This window comes from Argopecten irradians, chromosome 6, assembly GCF_041381155.1.
Source record: "Argopecten irradians isolate NY chromosome 6, Ai_NY, whole genome shotgun sequence".
Classification (NCBI taxonomy): Eukaryota; Metazoa; Mollusca; class Bivalvia; order Pectinida; family Pectinidae; genus Argopecten; species Argopecten irradians.
Window position 1 is genome coordinate 88,084 of NC_091139.1, and position 24,010 is coordinate 112,093.

The 24,010-nt window shown below is 32.2% G+C and overlaps 1 protein-coding gene across 2 annotated transcripts; it reads right to left on the reverse strand.

Annotated features, from left to right (window-relative positions):
* Window positions 1–52: 52 nt before the first annotated feature.
* Window positions 53–23,752, reverse strand: LOC138324656 (scavenger receptor class F member 1-like). Of its 2 annotated transcripts, none has more exons than XM_069269672.1 (12): window positions 23,596–23,752; window positions 21,195–21,401; window positions 18,410–18,652; window positions 17,591–17,683; window positions 16,694–16,795; window positions 15,949–16,038; window positions 12,310–12,402; window positions 8,450–8,542; window positions 6,586–6,681; window positions 6,207–6,299; window positions 5,641–5,736; window positions 53–359 (listed from the first exon to the last, which is right to left on the reverse strand). In XM_069269672.1, the coding sequence occupies exons 1-12, from the start codon at window positions 23,663–23,665 to the stop codon at window positions 259–261; spliced, it is 1,377 nt and encodes a 458-aa protein (XP_069125773.1). In that variant the 5' UTR covers window positions 23,666–23,752; the 3' UTR covers window positions 53–258. The 2 variants fall into 2 exon arrangements, with proteins under 2 accessions (XP_069125773.1, XP_069125774.1); XM_069269673.1 differs by lacking the exon at window positions 53–359 and adding an exon at window positions 1,613–1,965.
* Window positions 23,753–24,010: the final 258 nt, after the last annotated feature.

Below are 24,010 nucleotides of genomic sequence, written 5' to 3' on the forward strand. Positions count from 1 at the left end.
CCCTGTCGTAGTCTTGTCAGATAAGTATTTGGTTCCATGACCTACTTATATTGTAAATTCAGTTTGTCGCTAATATTGTTAAAATGTAAAATTTACGTAAAGTAAGTAAATCGTGTATCTTCGGAAATGGTTTAAAATCGATCATATTAGCAATGTTTCTTTTTTATGTATTGGAAAACCTTTGATTTCTCAGAAGAGCAAATCATTGTATCTTTCTATTATTTTGACAAAATCATTTGACCAACTCATGTATGATTACTACTTACCGAAGCAGTTCCCCGACGTTTGATTACACGTGGTAGTACTACAGCCAGTCGGACAGGCTAAACAGGATTGTCCGTAGTGTCCGTCGCTACAGGCTGTTATATATTAATATTGTTGACAATAAATTTTATTTCTTATGTGGAACAGACAAATGGTTAAATATTTGAATAAATGTTGTACTTTCACGACAACAAAGTGATTTTTGTGAATAAACATGTCTATCCATATGTAGCGGCTAATGTCGATTTTTCGGCAAAATCATTCAAAGTTTAAAGAAAGCATGGGACTTTGCATATGGCTTCTTGAGACATAAGGTTTCAGGAAAAATATGGACCCTAGAAAATCACGGTATTGGTTTCAAAATGGCCGCCACAAAACACATTATGCGACCCATAACTCACGTTCTGTACAGCTAGACCCAAACTGTAAACGTTTACACCCATATTATTGATACCTAGGAACATTGTGGTAGTGTTAAAACTTCACGTAGAAGGACCGTCATTTTGTATTTCAAGATGGCCGCAAAATTTAATATATATACCTATATTCTATATATGATATAATAATAAAATAACTGGTTAAGCTGCTGAATCTAAGCAAATGAAATACCTCCAAATACAGTGTTTATTAATATTTTTTAGCGTTTGATACAAAATTATTCAATTCTATTTTAATATTCAAAATGGCCGCCAATCTGGAATTCTTTGTGAGCTATATCTTTTTATACAATGCATGTAATTGTCTAAGCTGACTTTAAGCAAATATAGAGAGAGTACTTATACTTTTGTTGTGTTTGATACATAAACAATTTGATTCTTATTTTAATTTCAACATGACCGCCATTTTGAGATCCAAGATGGCCGTTTAGATTAAAAGTTGTTTCCGTATTTCACTCTGTAAATGATCGAGCAAAAAATCAAGCTAACACCCTTAAAATATTGATATGTATGACATGACTTGAATTATATTGGAATAAATTCCTGAATTGTAACTCTACATGCGTCATCAGAGGATCATCTTTCATGGGCTTTATCGACTCCTCAACTACAATATCCTCAAAGTCGCAAGTCAACAGCGATTTACCCATTTGCAGATAACACCCAAGTCATACCTTGTCACTTCTACTGCGATCAATAGGGCGCCTTCTCGCCTGTTTTTGACAGTAAAACCACACTTGATTTCTTGCCACCACTGTAACAATAGACGAGCTCGGCAATGCAAGTGTGGTAAGGAATGATACCAAGACTGGTATACAATATATACAATATCTATTTTATAAATATACATGAATGTTTTTGGTTTTTTCTTAAGTAAAACAAGATACACTTATTGCACAAATTACACATATGATACATATAATACTTAAACCCCTAAAGTTTCTAAGATACGATCACTAGAGTTGTCGTGGTCTGTAATCTACGGTCTGGCTACCGGCTGCTACCTTGTGGTTGCGTTGATGCTATCTGGATTCAGCAACAAAAGTCAAAGTTCATGACACGTCGCATCAGCATGAAATGTATGCGTAAGTGTTCTCATAGAACAAAGGCCAACACTCGACTCACACAGAATCTACAGACGTCGCCTACATAGGAACGCCAATAAAAGCCTCGATACAACCCTTTATGAAAACTGTACAACCATGTACTCTTGGTTGAAGTGGTAGTAGTGCCATAATATATCCACCATCGTCAGGGTTTTAATCTAAAATATACGTATGTCAGATTTACTATTTACACTACTATATTGGATAATAAGATTAATAAAATATGCAATTTAGCAATATATGTTTATCTAACACCAAGTTACAAAATGACGGTGCACTCCGCCGTAATGGTTGGCGCATTCCAACAGGTTCGGTTCACTTAACCGTAACGACTACACGATTACTTGGTAAATATTGTTATTATAAAATAGTTTGCTACATTACATCAATTGAATAGTTTAAATGTTCCCACGAACTAATATACTATATAGAAATGACACTAGCATGTACATTTGCGCGTATGTAAACAACACTCCCCATTGCATTACACTGTACAGGTGGGTTATTTAGGAGAAACCTGGCTAAACTAGTCACTTGTTAGATTCACAGAGAGCAATACATATGAATGTACATGATATCGTATTGCCAAATGGGTAAAAACACACCACAATCTGTAGTTTGTTGTGCTCTTATTCACATATCTACACGTAAAGAATATCATTCACGCATGGCTATCTACCTGTCGCTAAACAGTTATATATAGCTAATAAAAGACCCATGAACGGATAACCCAATTCCGTATTTACAATGCATGAAACAATAAACGCTGTAAAATGATTAAAATATATTTAGCTCTGCTTCAGTAAAGATCATGGATGTGCTATGTTTGTATAATGGGAAGAACAACAACAACTCCATATTCTAGAAGTGAATGATGTCATTTATTATTATAATAAATGACGGAAATACAATCAATAATCTTTACTTATTATAAAGACTTGTTTGTTATATATGAAATGGAGTAAAGAAAATCCCTTATACAAAGATGGGGATCAGTTAACGCCTTACTCCAATACTAATAACAAAATTAAAAACATAAAATGAATCAAAAATACCTAAATACATGAATCAAAAATACATGTAAACAAAAAAATGAACTGATCTAGAGGTGGAAGGGGAGGTGGTGGTTTTTGATGTAGAATTTCTCAAAAGTCGCTGTGAAAATTTTCGTGTTGTGAATTTCTTTGTTCCATAAACAACTGAATGCGCATGCGCTTACTCACCTAATATCCGGACAATTTTTTAAATAAGAGTTACTCCCCTTGTCACGTACATTTACTGATAATTATTGAATATAAGTTACTTACTCAACAGACGCTAAAACCATTTATGTACATAACATAAATAAGACTTTAGCTCTGCTTCAGTAAAGATCATGGATGTGCTATGTTTGTATAATGGGAAGAACAACAACAACTCCATATTCTAGAAGTGAATGATGTCATTTATTATTATAATAAATGACGGAAATACAATCAATAATCTTTACTTATTATAAAGACTTGTTTGTTATATATAAAATGGAGTAAAGAAAATCCCTTATACAAAGATGGGGATCAATTAACGCCAAATATAGCCGGACAGAAAGGACAACTGTCCAAACTGTATGGTTATATCCCCCATCCACATCTATGTGACAGTAACACTGCCCATAACTTTCAATGTAGGAAAGTGCAGGAAACAGGAACATCCATTCCCACATTCAAGGGTATTGGTATCTTCTAAAATAACCTTAATATTTCTTCTTCCTTTCAAATTCGTCCTCACAGTGAAATCCCTATGGAAATGTCAGGTCATCTATAACCACTTCAGGACATCTAGTCGCATTTCATCTAATGGTGTCTGAGAACACAATTCAGCTTATTTCTCAAGGTGGCACAATCAGCAGCCTGCACGATCGGTCCCACTTTTTGTCATACGCTAGTTAGTTTGCTGTCTATGTGGTCCCAATATTGTTTAAACGTTTTATCATCCCTTTTGCACTTAGTTTGAAGGCTTACGGTTCTTCTGTTCTCCATCGCTACAATTTATTTTTGCCTAGTCCTTAGTGCCGTATGCATGTTTTACTGACGGTGGCTATGTTTTAGGTGAATTTATTTTGCATATACTGTAATGCTATCATTACACTTTATCTCTGTTCCTAATTCAACACCATCATCTGTCTTGTCTTCGCCATCCTTATCTCCTGAGATTGGGAGTTCTAGGAAGACTCAGCTAACATTTGTAAAGCTTTGCCATAGAGATTAAGGATTTCACAGAGCAATTTGTGATTTTTAGCTTATTAAATATGAACTTACATTTCGTGTCAAAAAGTCAATATCTCTTTTAGAGTTCAAGCATTAACACTGAGTTCTTGTATGAGTGTTCTTTCCAGAACGACAAATATTGCTGTCGTGTAGAATTTGATTCTAGAACTATGATTATCTTTAAACCAAATATGAATGGTTTTCAAGCTGCTGTACATTGAAAGAGTTAAAGGTCCGATAACTATCCGAAAGAGTAAAATGGTTATACGTTTATTAATAACCGAAGTGAAAGTCAACTATGGTGTGTTTATAAGGACGACGTCGACCCGCTTTATGGAAATCAACGTTTGCATTTGATTCTTCTATTCAGATTGGTTAAGAGAATAGTGCTAAATGTAATATCTACAGAAGTTAATTCCATTAGGGACTCAAGTTTCAGAAATTATCAGCCGTTTCGGTTAATTAATGTACCTTTAATCTAATGCTGCCGGACATCTTGGATTTCAGATTGGCGGACATTTCGAATATTAAACTATGAATATTTAAAATATAAATAATCATTGTATTTGTAGGTATCTTATTTGCTTTAAGTAAGTTTAGCCAATCATTAGATTATAATTATTATATATAGATATACAATTTACGTACACGTAGGCAATTTGGCGACCATTCTGGAATGCAAAATAGTTGTCTAGCTACATGAAGTTTAACGCTACAAGAATGATCCTAAGTTTCAATAAAAAACAAATATCAATAATATGGGTGTAGACGTTTAAGAATGTTAACTTGATTTTTTGCTCCATAACTTACTTAGTGAAATTCGGAAACAAATTTAATTTAAAAGGCCATCTGGGATTTCAAAATGGCGGTCATTTTGAAATTAAAATAAGAATCAAAATATTCGTGTAACAGACACTACAAAAATATAAAAAAAAAAACTCATTATATGTATAGGTATTTATTTGCTTAAATTCAGATTGGTCATTTAGATGTATATACAGATATAGCTCGCAAAGCTGGCGGCCATCTTGAAATACAAAATGACGTCTTTCTACATGACGTTTAACACTACGTGAATGTTGCCATGTATCAATAATATGGGTGTAGACGTTTAAAGTATGTGTCTAGCTGTTATAGAGCGTGAGATATGGGTCGCAAAATGTGGTTTTTAGCGGCCATTTTGAAAACCAATATGGCGGCCTCCAGAGCCCGTGATATTTTGGGGTCCATTTTTTTGCTGAAACCTTATGTCCTAAAGAAGCCATATGCAAAGTTTCACGCTTTCTTCAAACTTTGAACGAGTTTTATGCTTAGCCGCTCCACTAATGTATGATACACATATTTTAATATTTTAAGAACACATATTTTATTTGATAGTTTTGGCAATATTTCACTTGCCTTATGCACATCCTGAAATTATATTGTTTTGCATTTGTGCAGCATTAAGCAAAAACATGTGTGGTGTATTCGATTTATTCGAAAAACATTAATGTTGGATACATTTTATCATTTTTCGAATTACTCTTTATATCTGAGGTGTAGCAGAAAGAGGTGTTAGCATCCTATGGCAAATATTGTAGTACTTACCATCACATTGACCGCTATTCTTATTACACATATTGTCTTTACAGGTAAATGTACAATTCTGATTACATTGATCTCTGAACAAGCCAGCTTTACATTCTGAAAACAAAATATATTGTTCAGGTGCTGAATTGTTCCCGTTATTCAAATCAGAATGAACAAATGGAAAAATATCATGATAATTCGGGTGACTCGTTTCATTTAAATCTCGTATGAAATGAACTCCCATTTAAAATTCTGTATTTGCTCTTCGGTAATGTATATGGGATTGCAATATGTTAAGCTTTTTGTCGTAATTTTAACTTAAGTGAAAGACATATTATTTGTCGCTAACATTGTTAAACTTGTAGAATTCGCGTAAAGTATGTCAAACAGGTATTAAAGATAATGTTCTTAAAACGAGCATGGTATTAGCACAAACTTTCTTCTTTTTCTATCATATTTTGAAAACCTTCGACTTCTGAGATGAATGGAGTATTATTATTTTGTTCCTTTTATTTTTGGCCTATTTTTTTTAACATACAACTACTCCATTCAGACAATTAAACTACTGTATGAAAACTACTTACCGAAGCATCTCCCCGACGTTTTATCACATGTGCTAGTACTACAGCCAGTCGGACAGGCTAAACATAATTGTCCGTAGTATCCGTCGCTACAGTCTATTATAGATTTATATTGTTTGACTATATATTTCATTCTTATGTTGAATAAACAATAACATTTCGAACAAAAAATTAAAGTTTTGAAGAAATGTGGTACTTTTATAAAAATTAAATTAAATTTTTGAACAAACATTTCTATAAAGAAAAACATATGTGGTGCATTAGGTCTATTCCGAAAACATTGCTTGTGGATACATTATATCATTCCTTCAATAACTCTTTACATTTGGAGGTGTAGCAGAAATAGAAGTAAGGACAATATGACAAATATTGTAGTACTTACCATCACATTGACCGCTATTCTTATTACACATATTGTCTTTACAGGTAAATGCACATTGCTGATTACATTTATTACCAAACAATCCAGCTGTACATTCTGGAAAAAAAATATTTGGGTGCTGAATTGTTCCCGTTATTCAAATCAGAATGAACAAATGGTGTACCCCATGTCATAAAATTGTAATAAGATGATCACATACAATGCTGGTCTCAACCAGAATATAATTTGTCAATTTATTCTCTAGAAATTTAAATTGATGAAATTGATATAATAAATTCAAAATATGTGATAGTTGTAAAGACAAACCTTCCGATGATATTTTACCTTTTCAGTGTCTTTTTATAGCTTATGTCGTGTGTCAATCGTAAATAATTACTACTGCAAACCGATGTTTTTTTTATATCTCGCGACAAGGAAGGAATCGCAAAAATTCTAATACTGTATGCGCGACAAAATGTGAAGTATAGCTATTGGTAAAGACAGAGGCAATTTAGTGTAAGCGTGTATAATGTTTTCCATATATCGGCAACAAATCCATTCTTATGCAGTAGTTGTTATTACTGTGATATGCCCGAAAAACCCCAACTATGGTCACAGTATAGGAAATGATTTCACAACGGCAGTGCAACATTTTGTATGTCGAATTAAGCAGATTAAGCAACTCATGTAGATAACTATTCCAATCACTCTTACCGTAGTGTGTTGACCGTCAATGGCACATGATTTTCTTTGAAAAAAAATCATCAACTCAATTGTGGGTATGCAATGCATTTGTTTCGGTATGTGACAACGGCGCGGGTATGAATATGGATATAAATATTGTATGTTTTTCTTTGTACAACTGTGAAGCTTTATTCAATAGTCTAAAGGGAATTTAGAACAGTACACTTATACTGTATCATATATTGGTCCCTAATTATGTAACATAATTCACATCACAAATTGTCACGAAACTAAATCGGCGTGAATTAAATAGCCGAGAAAATAAGTCGGTTTGCATTCTGCACAATTTCTTTACATTTTTTCTGTACCTGTTGTGTTATAGTGTAAAATGACGGTGGCACTGATAACTTTAATAATGCAATGATAGCCAATGTTGAATACTGCAATAAAACTAGAATATACCGAATTATATCTAAACGTCATAAAAGTATGGTTATCTCAATAAAGAAGACATTGTATTAACTTAAGATTAGCAATAGTTCATTACGCACTTTGACCAACTTTCATCTGCATCAAGGTCTTGTGTTGGGTGATTGATTTAATAATTAAAAAAAAAATAAAAAAAAATAAACTTGAAGTCTGCAATTGAAATACATTTTTGTTTTAAAAAAAAACAAGAGTTTCAATAAATATAACTTCATACATGTACAGAAAACAAGCTATTGGGGGAAAAATCGAAAGAAACACGCAAAAACAGACATTTATTAAACATAATCCGGTTTTAAATGATATCGTGGTATTTACTTTAAAAGGTACAGAAGACCATTTCCAGTTGCAAAAATGCGATTAACAAATCAGAATACAAACATACATTTTGTTGTAACCCTCAAACTTTAATATTTCTAAAACATGTGTATGTTTGTTTTGCGAAACAAGTCGCCAAATAGAGTTTTAACAATGTCTGACATATCTCAAGATATTTGTTCAATATGTAATAATTTTATTTATTAGGAAAATAAACATTTTCCAGAGCCATTAACCATGTCGATATGATTTATGGAGAGCCTAAAAATCTGAAATAAATTCAATTGTAAGCTCTGATGATATACTGCTGTTAATGTAATGTTAGGCTACAACACATACACTTATACAGTTAGACCTAATTGCATATACATGTATCACATACGTAAGAACTACTTACGGTAACAATTTCCCGACGTTTTATCACATGTATTAGTACTGCAGCCAGCCGGACATTGTATACAGGTAGCTCCGTAGTATCCGTCATTACAGTCTGAAAGAAATAACATCATCATCAAACGACTGGAACAATGTCAAAATTACCTCTACCCTCTGTTTTCGTTTTTTGAAATTTGATGACATGGTATTCGATAATGCTGCATATTGTCAATAATCTGGTTCAGTTGCTTCTATTTCCATCTTAAGCAAAAAATGTGATTTAACTCCATTTCTCGTTTCATTTTCATTAATATGCCCATAACGAGGGCAAATAATATCATAATATCTGGTTCATACGAGCGTTAACGCATTTTCAGGTTTTAGGGATTTTAATTAATGAATGACATCGCATAATCTTATCATTATTATAAAGCAAAAAAACTTCTACAACCAACTTGACAAGACTCAAGTAACTTTCGTAATACTATGGCATGGGAACTCTAAGTTAACTTTAAAACTTTGAAGGGCCTCAAGGGCCTGTACTATGAATGGTTTATTGTTGCCTGCCAAAGGAGTGTGTATTCCAGGTATTACTTCTATATCCAAAACTAGTTTCAAAAATATTTCTTTATTTCGTAAATATAATTTAATAGCCTCAAAACTATACGTTAGTACAATGAACATGTTGAAAATTTGAAATAATTCAAGATAGTCTTGAAAACTAGAAAAAAAAACCAATCAGATTTGGATTTGTTTAGGCGATGTATTTTTCACGGAGTCAAAGTGATAAACATATATCAAAATATAATAATTATTTTTAGAATACAATGTCAAAATATGATGAAGTAAAAACACGATGGAATTGGTAAAGAAGTCATCAAAAGATAAACAAAATCTTGAAAGGATTATTAGCTAGAAACATTAAGCAAGTACTATATATTTTCACAGAATCATCATTAAACAGGAAAAATAATTTGGTTTCCATATCTTATCATATCTGTATTGGTGACAATAAATTGAAAGTTCAAAACAATGAATTGATAGAAGTAGGATAACAAATGACATAATTTGGTTGCCCGAATCATGAGATATATAGAGGTTACACAACGAGTGGTTGTTGGAAATGGAATTATTATACACGACTAAGTTAGTTTTTAAAAGTTAACAAAACACGAACTTTAACTCGTGTCTTTTGTAATTAAAAACAACATTACGAATAAGACAAGAATCCATATCCAACAATTCCGAGTTGTGTGACCTGTTTTCAACACAATTTAATTTAATTTGCATATGTATATAAGGTATAGTGATATCTTCATAAGCAAAGACACTAATTGATTTTGAAGAAATCGTAAATGCTTAAAAATGTATTAATAGCAAACCATTTTTATCATGAACAACTATTCCATTTATTTCTACTTACTGATCGCCTTTTTAATCTATAGATTATCTATGGGTATTTGAATAATAACTTAATCGTTGTGGAACTACATGCATATTCGGACATGTTTACGGCAAAGTGACATCTACTTCCTGCCAAATATCAATTAAACCATTGTTATCAAGTTTGATTCCGGACTTGTTGCGTTAATGTTACTAAAATTACTCACAGGGTCCTCGTACGGCAAGATATATATATTGTACTACTAAATATAATACAATTATGAAATGTGTTTCGATAGGTTATGCTATGAATGGGAAAACAGGAAAGGTTCCGACGCCGTCACACATACGGTTTCAACGATTTCTTGTTCTGCAAGCAGCGATCGGAGTACAGCAACATGACGTCATTCGATAATTGATGACATCAGCAATTTGTGACGTGACAATAAGAAGAAAGTGGTTCGGGTCGGGTTAAAATATCGATTAATAAAACACCGGAACGTGTTATTCCACTAGTGGAATATCAATGTATTCATCCAACACCCAACAGGTTTATACAATGGTCTGAGAGTGGTATAACACGGCGTATTCAGGTAGAAATAAACGTTTTTCATAGCGCATTTTTGTACTTTTATGTCATTTTTTTATTGCAATGCTTCCCCACATCCCGCTACCGTGCACCTACACCTTTGAAGTTAGGGCAAAATATTGACGTTACATCATTAATGCATTCTACCAAAAAAGCATCAGAATTGACTTAATGAATTACTCCACGTGTTGTTATTTTAGGTAATTACAATACAAACCAATACTTTATTAATATTTTGCGTCGATTGTTTCTTTTCGGATTTGTAAGCATTCTTATGCTATAGAAATATGGTTATCCACTGTTGTTATATTATTGAAGAAACTAGGATTATACCTGACATTAAACATTTATCATAATTAATTTAAGTATAATTAGAAATTAAATATATGTAAAGAAAAAATATTGTATCCATTATTCACTCGAACATATTTTAGATGCAGTATACCGAATTCGTAACATGGGTCAAATACGTCTCAAAATTATGATAAGAAATGTTTCATATTACATTATGCACGCATTTTAAATCCTTACTAATCATACTTAAGAGTTTAAAAGGTGTTATTTAGTTTTTTAAACATTATATTTGCCTATACGGTAAAATTTATACTTAAAGATGGGTTCCCGCATAAGTTGCGCTAAAAATCACTTATCGAAAAAGGAATACCAATAATTCTCTTTTTCCCCCAATGCTTAAAATTACCAAGTAATTCGAAGTTTAAGTAATCAATATGTATATTTTGTCTTTTATTTATTTTTAACCCACAAATAAATACAAAACCACATGTACGGAATGCGCCAACGGTTCCCGATTAAGCTAGCATTCCGAGCTGCCATGCACGTCGTGGTAAACGAGGAAACAGCGGCTGATTTCCAACGTCCTATATTATTAACCAACACAGACAGAAAATAAGACTTCTCTATTCCGATCTGTTACAACAAAGGAGAAGTGTTTATCCTAATGAGATCCGATTGAGAATAGTAATTCTGCATTATCTGTTACAATTTCTATTGATTTTCCTCCAATACATCCATGAGAAATGCACATGGTAAGAATTTCCCGGTTTCGTGTTTGAAAAATACTCTTATTTACGCGGGAACCAATCTTTAAATTCCATTTCCATTTCGTTTTTTCTTATTTTTTATTGTATTTTTTCTTCTAATTTTACTTTAATGCTATAGTTAACATTGTGTCCGTAAACATTCAAGAAATAATAGACATCTTCCATCGTCATCGAAAAAAATGATTGAAAAGTATCTTAATATTTAATGATTTAATTCAACTTTGGAAAAAAAAATTCTGAGAAAAAGATAACGAAAATAACGGAATGGTTACTTAGATTTCAAAGAGATACACATCTAGTTCTGTTTCCCCTCAGACCCAAGGGGGTCATAGTTTTAAGCAAAATCTAGCATCGACATCCCCCCCCTCCCCCGAGAGGTGGCTACAATCCACCACAAACTGACATTATCATTTGCTCTAATGTAAGCGCCATTAGTTAAGAAAAATCACATTCCCTTTCGTGAGAATGTTTCTAGCTAAATTTGACTACTTTATGACTAGTAACCATTTAAGGAAATTCATTGAGTCCTGATTTGGCTAAACCATCTAGTAATTTATGACACGTACAATTTAAATGAATTACCTCTATTCTCTCCTGTAGTTTGTCCTTATTTTCAAATATCAAACATCTATTACAGAAAAATTATCCAACTGTCGAAATTTAGAATGATCTATCACAAGACAAACATTTTGGTGAGACACTTTCTCATCAGGTAAACACATTACAATGTCTGGATCATATGTATATAAGCAAGACGAACAACTATTCACAATACCACTTCCTGTATTGCGTTGTTTTCATTCGAACAAGGTAGTGATGAGGTAGTGCGAATATGTGATAACTACTTACCGAAGCAGTTTCCCGATGTTTGATCACACGTGTTAGTACTACAGCCAGTCGGACATGGTGTACAGTTAGGTCCATAGTAGCCGTCATTACAGTCTGTAAAAAGAATATCATTATATCACATGACAGGTCATTTGTATATACAATAATTTACATGTAGTGATTAAAAATACGTATCTCTTTTAAGCTAGGGCAAAACATTTACGTTACATCATCAATCCGTGCAGCGAAACAGTGGCGTGCTTTCTTGATGACATCAACTATAAATGAAGAGCATGAAAATGCTTCTTTTGATCTATCTAATCCTTTTGTTTCTGGAGGGCATGTAATATCAGGCCTAGGGATGAAGTTCTTATCGAATTGTGATTTCATTTTTAAATGATTACAGTACAAATCCAGATAATCAAAAATTTACTTTAAAATTAATTTAATTTTTTTTTATTTAAAATTACAACATTTTAAAGTTCTGAGATCCACAGATATAAATATGCAAAAGTTTATTTTAAACTTGTATTTGTATTTAGTAGAAAAGCATGTCCTGAAATAAAAATTGTTTACCGCAATGGAGCGAGCTTTGCAGTGAAAGCTCACCGGCTTAGAATTAACTGTTGATTCGACGTGAATAAGGAGAACATCGAAACTAAAAATTATTGTGAACTGCTGAGAGTATGATATGGAGACGAATTCGAGCTATGACAACAAATATGATTTGTGAATGATCTACCAAAACCACATAAACTGACTTCTCTTCGTCTCTATAAGCTGAGTGGGGCCCCGAAGGGGTAACAGTTATATTCTACAAAAGTGTTTGATCGCTTTTTGGAACTGGTACCTTAGTATAAAATATAATTTAGAAACCAGAAAAAGTGCTGATAAATTGAGGAACATATAACAGATTCAATCTAGGAGATTACAACAGAAGCATACATAGTGTTTCCCTTATTAGCTAGTAAAGAATGATCGCATTCTTCAGTGTAATTAGGTCTACTGTTGCAGCGACAGGAGTGTAATATATTTTCCGATATGCAGTTATGTACATACATGTATATGTAGTGATATATATCCGTTTACTTTGTGGTATGGAATACGATATTACTGTATTAAAGAAGCCACTTCCAAATATACTTCGTCAGTGTCAGTTTGTACATTTAACCAGATGGTTTTTTATTTTTTTTATTATTCTTAGACTTACAGTCACTTAGTCACGTATGCGTTACCTAGTCTGCTGGTCTTATTTATATACAAACAAAGGAATAGTAATTTGACATTTTACGATATGTATTATATAGTATGTCCAATACATTTAGACTGCATAAATTCTGGCACTAGTACTGTAAGACTGTTAGTACCAGTATTATTCACATGGTAATGCCTAGACCCCTGTAACTCAAGAAATGACTCTCAGTAGTGTCTAGTGAGGTTTGGTTTTAATGAATTTTAAAGTGCTCAAAAGATGTGTAATTGTAATAACTCTGTTCGACAGAAAACAATTGGAACTATATAGTTTGTTTTACAAGTAGGCTTATACTGGAATATTATGTACATTATCTCTGTATATTAACTGATATTTACTCCATATGTTCTTTTATAGAATGCATGGAACCCTAAACCAGATTACATAAGTGCAAGATATGATGGTAGCTCGCCCAAAAATAAAAGGGAAAACAACTACATGTATCTCTGAGATTACAACTGACAGTAAAAGATCAAAGTCTGTTTGTAATGTACCCATAATGAACCAGAAAGAAATGACTGTCAAGAAGGAAAGACAGATTCAAACTTGTAGTATAGACATAGCATACTCCTTTACTAATCATTAAGATTTTTTAAAAATCATCCGTCTCTTCTTCACACAAATAAAAATATTTTTTGATTATTGTATGTGTATATACAATGATTATGTATTAAATTTTGAATAATCTATGAACAAGAAACATTAAACCATTGAGAATAATGTCATTTTTCTGAGTCTGTTCAAATACAGAAAACAAATAGCAAAAAAAAAGACCTGGGCTATATTAATGGTCATTTGGGTCAAAAGTCAATGTCAAATCTCAGGCTCTATATATATACAGATATCCCTATGTGTAATAAAAAATATGTTTTTGTGTAATACACATACTGCATATAATAAGAATATCCATATACAGTGTATCTTTAGATACAAAAGCCTGTTGTACCTGTGGTCAAATTGCATTTTGATTATTGAATATTTTTAAATTGCAAAGTTTTGATTGCATTAGAAAGGAATAGACTGACAATAACTTATTATTAGTCCAGGTCAATTATGGTCTACATGCTCAAGCTCTTAGCAACTCCACTAAGTGTTTGGAGCAAGATTACACTCAAGGAATTAGGATTGCTTGATTATACACAATGTATGAAAATAAACTAACAAAATACTTCTGCTTAAATATCATTTTCCAACAGGTTGGACTGTATACATACTAAAAATGGATGTTTACTACAATTACTCTGATGACATTAGAATCACATGATATGGTCATCTTATTTGCTACTGGATGCTATTTTGAACTCCAGTCATTTTTTTCTATGACTTAAAACATGTCATGAGCTCTCTTCATCATCTACACAGAAAATATATACATAATTGTATGTTAAACATTGAAAACTTTTAGCACACATTAAACTGCCGTATTTCAACCTCACCACCCTTTCTTTTATAATACATGTATAAATATCAGTTACATACATGTATAGATGTATAAAGTTTTGTACTCGTTTATTGCGGTGGATGGAGATTTTTTATCACTAATATATATATGTATACACACAAAAACATATTAACAAATAAACATATACGCATATGACTTAGAACAGAAACGCAAATTATCTAAGGTTTGCTCCCCGTGCTTATTTTACTTGATTTATAATTATATTTCATTTAGGCCTATATAAAACAAACGGTTATTCCAGGCAAGTCAAATATTGCCTGAGATATTTATAAAAAAAGTATTACGAGAAATTTAGATAACCATTTTTATCTCTAGCTAGTAAAATAGGTCTTGTCTATTTCATTATTTATTAAATAACCATTTTTATATATCTGGTACATTTTTGTACAATTTAGTACCTAGTCTAGTACGATGTACGGTACTGCAACACGTATTTTATACAAAGTTTAGATACAATTATCACAAAAATCCCTCCAGTGGCTCTAGCAAATCATAGTCAACCGATTGCAGTATTGTAAACACTAAAAGTGATCGAATGCAAGTATTGTGTACACGGTAATAATGTATATAATATTATTCTGGAGGACTCTTTACTTTAAAACACAACAAAACATTCACTTGTTCATGATAAGTAACAAGTTCTCCCGTAGAAGTCCCTGCTAACATGAACGACATACTTTCGACTGAGCACGCCATTTCCGAAAGTCTGAAAGTCACATGATCATCTAATAATTGAAAATTTGCGCGGTATGCATATTCAGACACTGTGGATATCGAACTTTTTAACTCGGGACTTTTTTGGTGTGTAATTAGGGGAAAGTTAATAACTTTTTATAATATATGTACCCTAATTCTCTTTTGTTGATTTATGGACCTTCAAGATACGGATTATGCAGTTTTAAGAATAGAGTATTTGTAAAGATACAATATTGTATTAATTATGTACTCGAACATTGTCCTGTAGACGGGCAGCTATGGTCAGCACAATTCAGTGGACATCTACAATATGTACCGGAAAATCCTGCTTTACAACCTCCTGAAACAAATAAATATATATGACAAACCAACAAGTAGATAATTAATGATCATGTGTAAAAACATCATTGGTGTATAGAGAGCTAGTGATATGAATCGAATACGTTTAAGTTCAAATTATGGACAGAAATACTTTTGGATTAGTTTATATCCTGCATGCGTTTTCAATCCTTACTGGTCATACTTTAATAAGTACTTCATTAGCTATTTAAAATGAATATTCATATTTATTTTTTGTGTGATGCTTCGCTTTTATACATAATTTAACTTGTTATCCTTTTTGTTATGTTTTTACTTTATTATTACAATTATTATTATTTCCACAAACATTACAAAAATAGAACAAAACTCGTTATCGGATAAAAGTGATAAAAAATGGTTCTTAATGACTTAATTCAATTTTGAAAATGTCTATTTCCACATCAAAATTCACGAGAAAAAAGTAGTTTAGTAGAGACCGGAGTAGAAATAATATAAATGTGGAAACTTACAACGATCTATCCGAAGACAACGTTATGGTATAAGTTGTGCATCAAAGGTTTCAATATCAGTTGTGCATTTTTTCTCACCAAGTAGAATTTTTTTTGTTTCTATTAGTCCAGAATATGAGCGCAAAGACAAAGCTGTGAGATAATGTTCATTAAAAGAAACAATACCTGAACAAGCCCCTGATGAGCCATCACAGTTATTTCCTACACAGTTTTGAGGGCATGGAACGCAAACATCAATCGATCTGTAATATCCAGCCGCACAACTATCTGTATCGAAAAAGATTAAACAGCGAGAATATTCCCTATATTAGTTCTATAAAGATTCCAAATGCAGTGTAATCACGTTTATGATATTCAACATAAAAAAGTGCGTCTGATATGGTTATCAATCAATCCATGAAATGAATTAAATGCATGCGTACGTCAAAGGAACATTCGATCCTACCATATTCATTTTAACAATTAAAAGATAATATGAAACAGTGAAGTGTTAATACTGTTTCAAAATTATATCATTTTACAGCATGATCGGAGTGTTAACCTGTGGTAGACATAGAGCTACTTTAAGTGACGACCACAAAATATTGTGGCAAGTGGTTTTTTTTCCGTACCCGACAAACGCACTTTCAAATTTAACCTATTTTAAACCTAACATAATGCTCCCTTCAGTAAATCAATGTATATATCTTCTATCATGTTGCATTATCACGGAAAAAGGTGTACAGACCCAATGTTAATACCTTTCAATATTACGCACGATGAAAAGGCTTGCGGTCCAATGCGAATAAAAAGTCAAATTATCACAAGATAATGGTCCATTCGGGAATATGTTCTTGCTCTTGTTTATACTTTTTGCGATAATTCTTTGACGTCTGCTAGCCACTGACACCATTTTGTAAGACGACCAGTTCACCTAGTCGATCATCACTATCGTAAAATGTAGCGGTGCGTTTTTCGTATTGCTTTATGCTATGTGACATGTAACACAATTGACACTTGATCAGTTTACTTGTGGACAAAACCAGGCTCAAATTTTAAAACAATTGAGACAAACATTCTTACCGCATACCCCGGATGTTGGATGACATATGTTACTAAGACAGTTGAAGCAGTCATCATTACAATGTCCGTTTCCAAACTTCCCGAGAGTACAGCCTTGAATAAATATGACACGCATTAGGACAAAAAATAAGCACAAAGGTGTAATTAATGAATATGACATAAGGTTCATATTATTATAACTTGATATTTTCATTTTATTTATGTATCCGTCAGGTAACATTTCCACTTATTATAATCAAAAGAACCACTGCAAAGGTCCTTTTGAGTAACGACTCCCTGGTGGATGTTTGTTTTTGTTGTCTAGTGCAAAGTGACAAGATTCGTTTACATATTATGTAACATCGGTCACATTGAATGGTGCCTTCTTACTCCTTAATTAGAAATACCATAGCCATTTATATCCAGAAGCACACTGAGAAAATCGAACATTTAGTGTAAGGTAACAACTATAGTCTGTGGTTGGTATTTCTCTGTTAAATTGTTCAATTAATTTACAATAAAACCCCAAGACCTATCACTGTACAGTGGCCAATATCAATGGAATTTAAACGAAGTAGTTTTTACCATAATTGGCTCACAAAACATTAAAGAAAATGTTCACCACACTTAGCCTATCCAATAGGTTGAAAGAGATGATAACCAATGAATGCATTCAAAACATCTTGGTATCTGTATCAAACGTTTCTAAAAAGCTGAGAAAACATTTTGATTTGGTGTGTATTAACTGATACAAATTAATGCCCGACCCACTTATGTTTGTACCCATACAATATGGTGGTGTTAATTTTAAAGAAAAAAATACACATAATGTTTGCTTACCGTAAATGTAAACTTTACACAATTCCAATACCGCCTCATCCGAATACCACTGTTTGGCTATTACCCGTCGGTTATTGTAGATAGTAACATACCGCCCGATACCTACACACGGCACGTTCTGTGTCGCTGTCATTAATGCTAGCGACGCAGTGTTGTCCCGGTAACACCGTAATCCTGATCTCCAGTCGGATGTGTCAGACAGATAAATTTCAAATCCCGCCAATCGAGAGAGTATTCCTTCGTCTAAGGGTGAATATACGTATGCATGCATTAAAATCGGTTATCATCTCGTGTGTACATATGCACACTACTTAATAAATATATAATTAACCAAATACAATGCGTCTTATCCCTGTGTCGATCAAAGTCAGAACGTCCCCGTTACAAGCAACATAAAGAGTGATCATTAAGAAATAGTACAACCAATAAATACTGATTTACCTTTCATCTATTTTTAAACTCGTATCGAGGCTAAATTGTACGTAACCCACCAAACCATTACCGTCCTCCTTTCACATTAAGATTACCCTCCATATTCATACATTCTAAACATTTACCTTCAGCAGCTTTGTCCGACAATATTTTTCAATACTTTATCAAGAGTACACTGAATAAATCATTGTTGTTAAATTCATGTTTGATCAATTAAATATTTGCATTATAAATGTTGTTTAGTTGTATTCTAATAAGTTAAACGGATTATTTTCTGTCGTCATATATTTGTTGAAGATTTGTGCAAGCCCACAGAGACGTTCAAATCTTTAAACATTAACGTCTTCTTCACTGTGCATTGACTTCATTTCAAAGGCATCCTATGAAATCGACCAAAACAAGATTCAATCTTTAAATATACCGTATAGCCGGTCATTTTCGCAGACCAAAATTTCATGATTTGGTCTAAAACCGAGAAAATCATATGTAAGCGATTTTAAATTTTCGCGATATGGATCTAGGGTAGATATCTTTTAACCATTTTTCAATATTTCGCGGATCATATTTTTGCGATCCTAGCAATATGCCGCGAAATCGCGAAAATATCATCCCCGTAAAATATATGGTATGTACTAATTGAAGTGTATTTTAATTAGTGTGTTTATATTACGTGTACATTGTTAATGTATGTATCGGTAACAAAACTGTTTTGGCAAGATATCACGTGATTGTTAAGAAATATTTGTAAAAAGCAAACTTTTTTTTTCAATTTTGATGTGATGCAATTTACAAATTTAGTTTTTTGAGATTTAAAAGATGGACACATACAATACCAATACTACGACTAATGGAGAAAAAAAAACTAAAAAAGGATTTAAGCTTGTATCTCTATCATAAATTTGCCCTTCGCGCACATATCCACTCCGCTGATTGATGACCAAACAGTGATAATCAAATAGTGCGATGCATTAATTAAAGTACTGTCACTTTACAGTCACCATTCATTGGTGGTGTCTACATTTAAAAAAAATGACTACTTTATCATTAGCTTTAAATCTTGGTCAAATTCATCACATTGATAAAATTATTAAGATAAATATGTATTGTGTTTTCAAGACATAAAACCATTTTCTCATTAGCTCATCCTAGTGTTCACCACAAGGGTTTATGTTAAAACGCTGTTATTGCTCGAGATATGTGAATTAAAATGATATTATATGTCTCCATCTTTTAAATATAAAAAATAGTTAATTACATCACATCGAAGCCTATCGAGGCCTATAAAAGTCATTTCCTAGTCAGGAGCTATATAAATTATATTACATACATGTAATAAGTTGATTAAACAACATATTAATTAAACAAATATGGTTTGTAACAAAAGTATTTGGTTAATATGCCATGTATAATACTCCTATGAATATATAAGTTTAGTATTTATATATATATATATATATATATAATTGTACAAGGAAGATAATTCGTTAACAGAAAGGATAATATTATAGTAGTAAGATAGTAACTAATTACGTTATATAACAGACTAGTAAGCCACTAACTCTTTGTGATTTTTTCTTAGTTTTAATGGGTTCATAATCCAGTTATTCTGCCTGTATCTGGGACTACAAAAGTCCATAGCCAATTTTTGGCAAAAGCCCCCAACACAAGTAATATCTAGATTAACACACAATAAGATTTTAATATTTTATACTTAAGAAATAGCCTTTTTGTTGCCTTTCGACTAAGGTTTCCCACTGTAATTAATTCATTATATATATTTTTTTTAATATGGAGTACCTCTACGTAAGACAGTAATGATTCTAAAAGTGATTTTTCAAGTTTTGTACAATTATCCCAGACTTTACTAGCATATTCTAGAACTGGTCTAACATAAGTTGTATGAATCATTATTACAGATTTTCTATCAACTGAGTTTTAAAGATTTCGCATGATATTGATTCTTTTGTACGTGTTATTATAAATATGATATATGTTTTGACCACTTTCCATCTTCACTGAAGGTTAGACCAAGGTGATTATGACATCTTTTATTCGCTACTGGTTCATTTAGAAAGTCAATTAGTGGATGACTAATTTCTTTTTTACGAGTAAAACTTTCAGTTTCAGTTTAAGATGTATTATATTTCAACTCCCATTTTTAGCCCAATTACTAACGTTTTGTAAATCATGTGAAGGTTTCTCTGCTGCTTGAATTGGATTATTATCATCTATAATTACATATAATGATGTGTCATCAGCAAATATTTCGATGTGTTTTTTGTTCCTAGTGAACTTGCATGTGTTGCCAGAGTCAATGAATATGTAAATTATCAATGACAATTTGAAGACTTACCCCTGTATAAGATTTCCACTGTTTGTATGACGGACTGTTGCCGTAGATCTGCCTGCCACCAGACCTCGGTCTGTCCTCCCGCAGTGTGTGTACAGCAGTTAGAGTCTATGTTCTGATGAATACATCCATGCACGGCTTTAGAACTGACCCATATCTCGTTATAATTCGAACTTTGACTTGTTGCAATGTTACCAGTTGCAAGGTTAACTACAAACAGAACAAGTGTGTTATAGATATTCAAATAAGGATTATAGAAGTAACTATATCAATAATCGTGTCCGTAGTCAACCATGGTTGATATATCTGTGCAATTGGATATTTCACCATCAAACTGTTTTTGGTAGGAAACTACTTTGTTTCCCCGATGCTTATTAAGGTAGACCGCCCTTCTGGATTTCTAACAAAGATTTTGTTAATTTTTTGATATTTTGATTTTAGCTATACCCTGATCACAAAAAAGCAAATAAGAACCATAAGTCATCAGGTTATTATTTTCTTCCAAGGTTGCTTAAAGATATGTACTAATAACTAAATATTTCATTCAGGAAGTGTTATACAATTCGTAATTATATAAAAAAAAGCTGAGTTTTAAAACGAAATATAGCTATTTTCAAAATTAGATCCGTACAATGTACTCAATTGTAATGAAAAATTGCATCAAAATTGTCATGTTTTCTTTTTTTCTGAAAAAAAATGATGTGAAGAAAAATATACTTTTTTTTGAATTTCCATAAAGATTGACATAATGCATTTGCAATAAGAAAAGCCAATAAAAAGTATACATCAACACATTATTTTGAAAATATGACCGATTTCCTTTCTAATACTCCCTAAATTTTGGTCTGAAAACGTTGAAATAGTCGATTCCGTAGAACTTTTCGATGTTTTATGTTATCCATTTACCCTTTTTAGTTTCTATATTTATTATATTATTGGATTATACTAGAACGCACAATAATTGCATATCGTAATACTTTTTATTATATGAAATATAACAAACCAGTAGGCAAGCCAGTCCTGACGTCAAATTTTCAAAAAATGTAGCATTTTTCAAATCATAAGTGAAAAATTTAATAAGAAATAAATTGAAAATACTGTTCAGTATATTAATTTGTTTGTCCGTTTTCGGACGAAAATTTGTTTATCGGTATCTGACGATGGCTCGAAACTAGAATGTTTTCATTCAAAATACCACTAACTTTCTTCGCCATCCAAACAAAATTTATTTCGATTCTACAAACAGATGATAGGTATACAATTAAAATTATAACGGTTGTTAGTTTGTTACTGATGCTAAACTTCTTTTTTTTTCATTTTAGGTCCCCCTTAATCAATCTCAGTCCCATCTGATTATTTAGCGACTATTATGATTCATGCATTTACCTAACACAGATATATTTGCTTCAGAAAAGCTTATACATTTGCTGCTGAATTAGACTCTTTTTGAAGCGAAACTTTGGAATTATGCCTATAAGCTTCCCAAGCTTGTTATATATTAAAGGAAATAATCAAAATGAATTATGAATGCAAATATTGTATGTTATTTAAATACGTCTATCATGAAATACTCAGTGAAAACCTAAAAAGGTAAATGAATTACATGAAATGTTGAAGGATGCTACAAATGTACTTAAGCGCATATATAAGCATTTTCAGAACGAGATTAAAGGGTATCAGAAAGTATATTTTGAAAAATAATGTGGTAAGTGATACTTTTTATTTGTCATTCTTAATGTAAATATGTCAATCTTTTCACACTGTTATTTCTTTTTTCTAATAAAAATGTAGAAGAAAATGCCGCGACCATACAATTATGCTGGGATATAACATGGATCCGGATTACACTAGGACCGATCTAAGCAAGTTATACTGTGTATCTACCCGCATAGGAAAGCAGACAACACGCAGACCAATAAATACAATAGATATGTGCATACACCACTGAACAAAACAACGGTAAAAATGTCGATGCGATATAAATAGATAGGAACACAACCAGGAAGTAGAGAAAACTAAAACAAGCTTTTCTCGAAAACATTCATCGTAATTGACCGGTTAAAATGAATAAGAAAAGTATTTTATAGTTAATATCAATCCGATTATAACATTATAACATTATAAAAGCTCCGATGATACTTTTATTTTAAGAATAACAATAGGCTCACTGACGCATGACACCAAATTATACACACATGCTATACAGATATGTACTCGTACACATGTACTTTAAATATCATGAATGATAAAACCCATACACATACCATTTAATTTGATACACAACAATAATTAACTAGACAAATTCAAAGGCATTATCCTACTTACTAAGTAGGTATTGCATTGTTTCGGCGCCTGTTCCAGTTATTGAGAAATGTTATACTTGTATAATAAGTTTTTAACTTACCTGCTGCGTTGACCAATGCTGACATCGACACGACTGACCAGATGACCAAAGTATACTTGTTAAAATCCATGTTTTATAGGCAGCAGTGAATCATTTTTGAAGTTTTATTTCTCCGACCAGGAAGCTCATAACACAGGCCGGGTCACAGGTATTCAAGCGTGGGGTGCATTACCTTGTGACTATAGAATGTATACGTGAATACAATTGTATTTATTCTATCTTATATATGTTACATGTGAATGTAGGCGTACCGGCTTGGTCCATATATTTTACACATACATTAAACAACTTTGATACCTGCAAATGAGTGGACTACAAATAGCTAAATTCACACATGCCTACTATAAACTGTTGTAAAGCAAGTTTTCATTTGATATAGATAACGTATTACGAAGTTATATCACTAAACATATAT

Coding starts and splice junctions, on each gene's coding strand:
- LOC138324656 (XM_069269672.1), bottom strand. CDS start 23,665: ATGGATTTTAACAAGTATACTTTGGTCATCTGGTCAGTCGTGTCGATG. Junction 18,653..21,194: donor AGTGGAAATCTTATACAGGG/GTAAGTCTTCAA, acceptor ATTCACCCTTAG/ACGAAGGAATACTCTCTCGA. Junction 17,684..18,409: donor GTGTAAAGTTTACATTTACG/GTAAGCAAACAT, acceptor TATTTATTCAAG/GCTGTACTCTCGGGAAGTTT.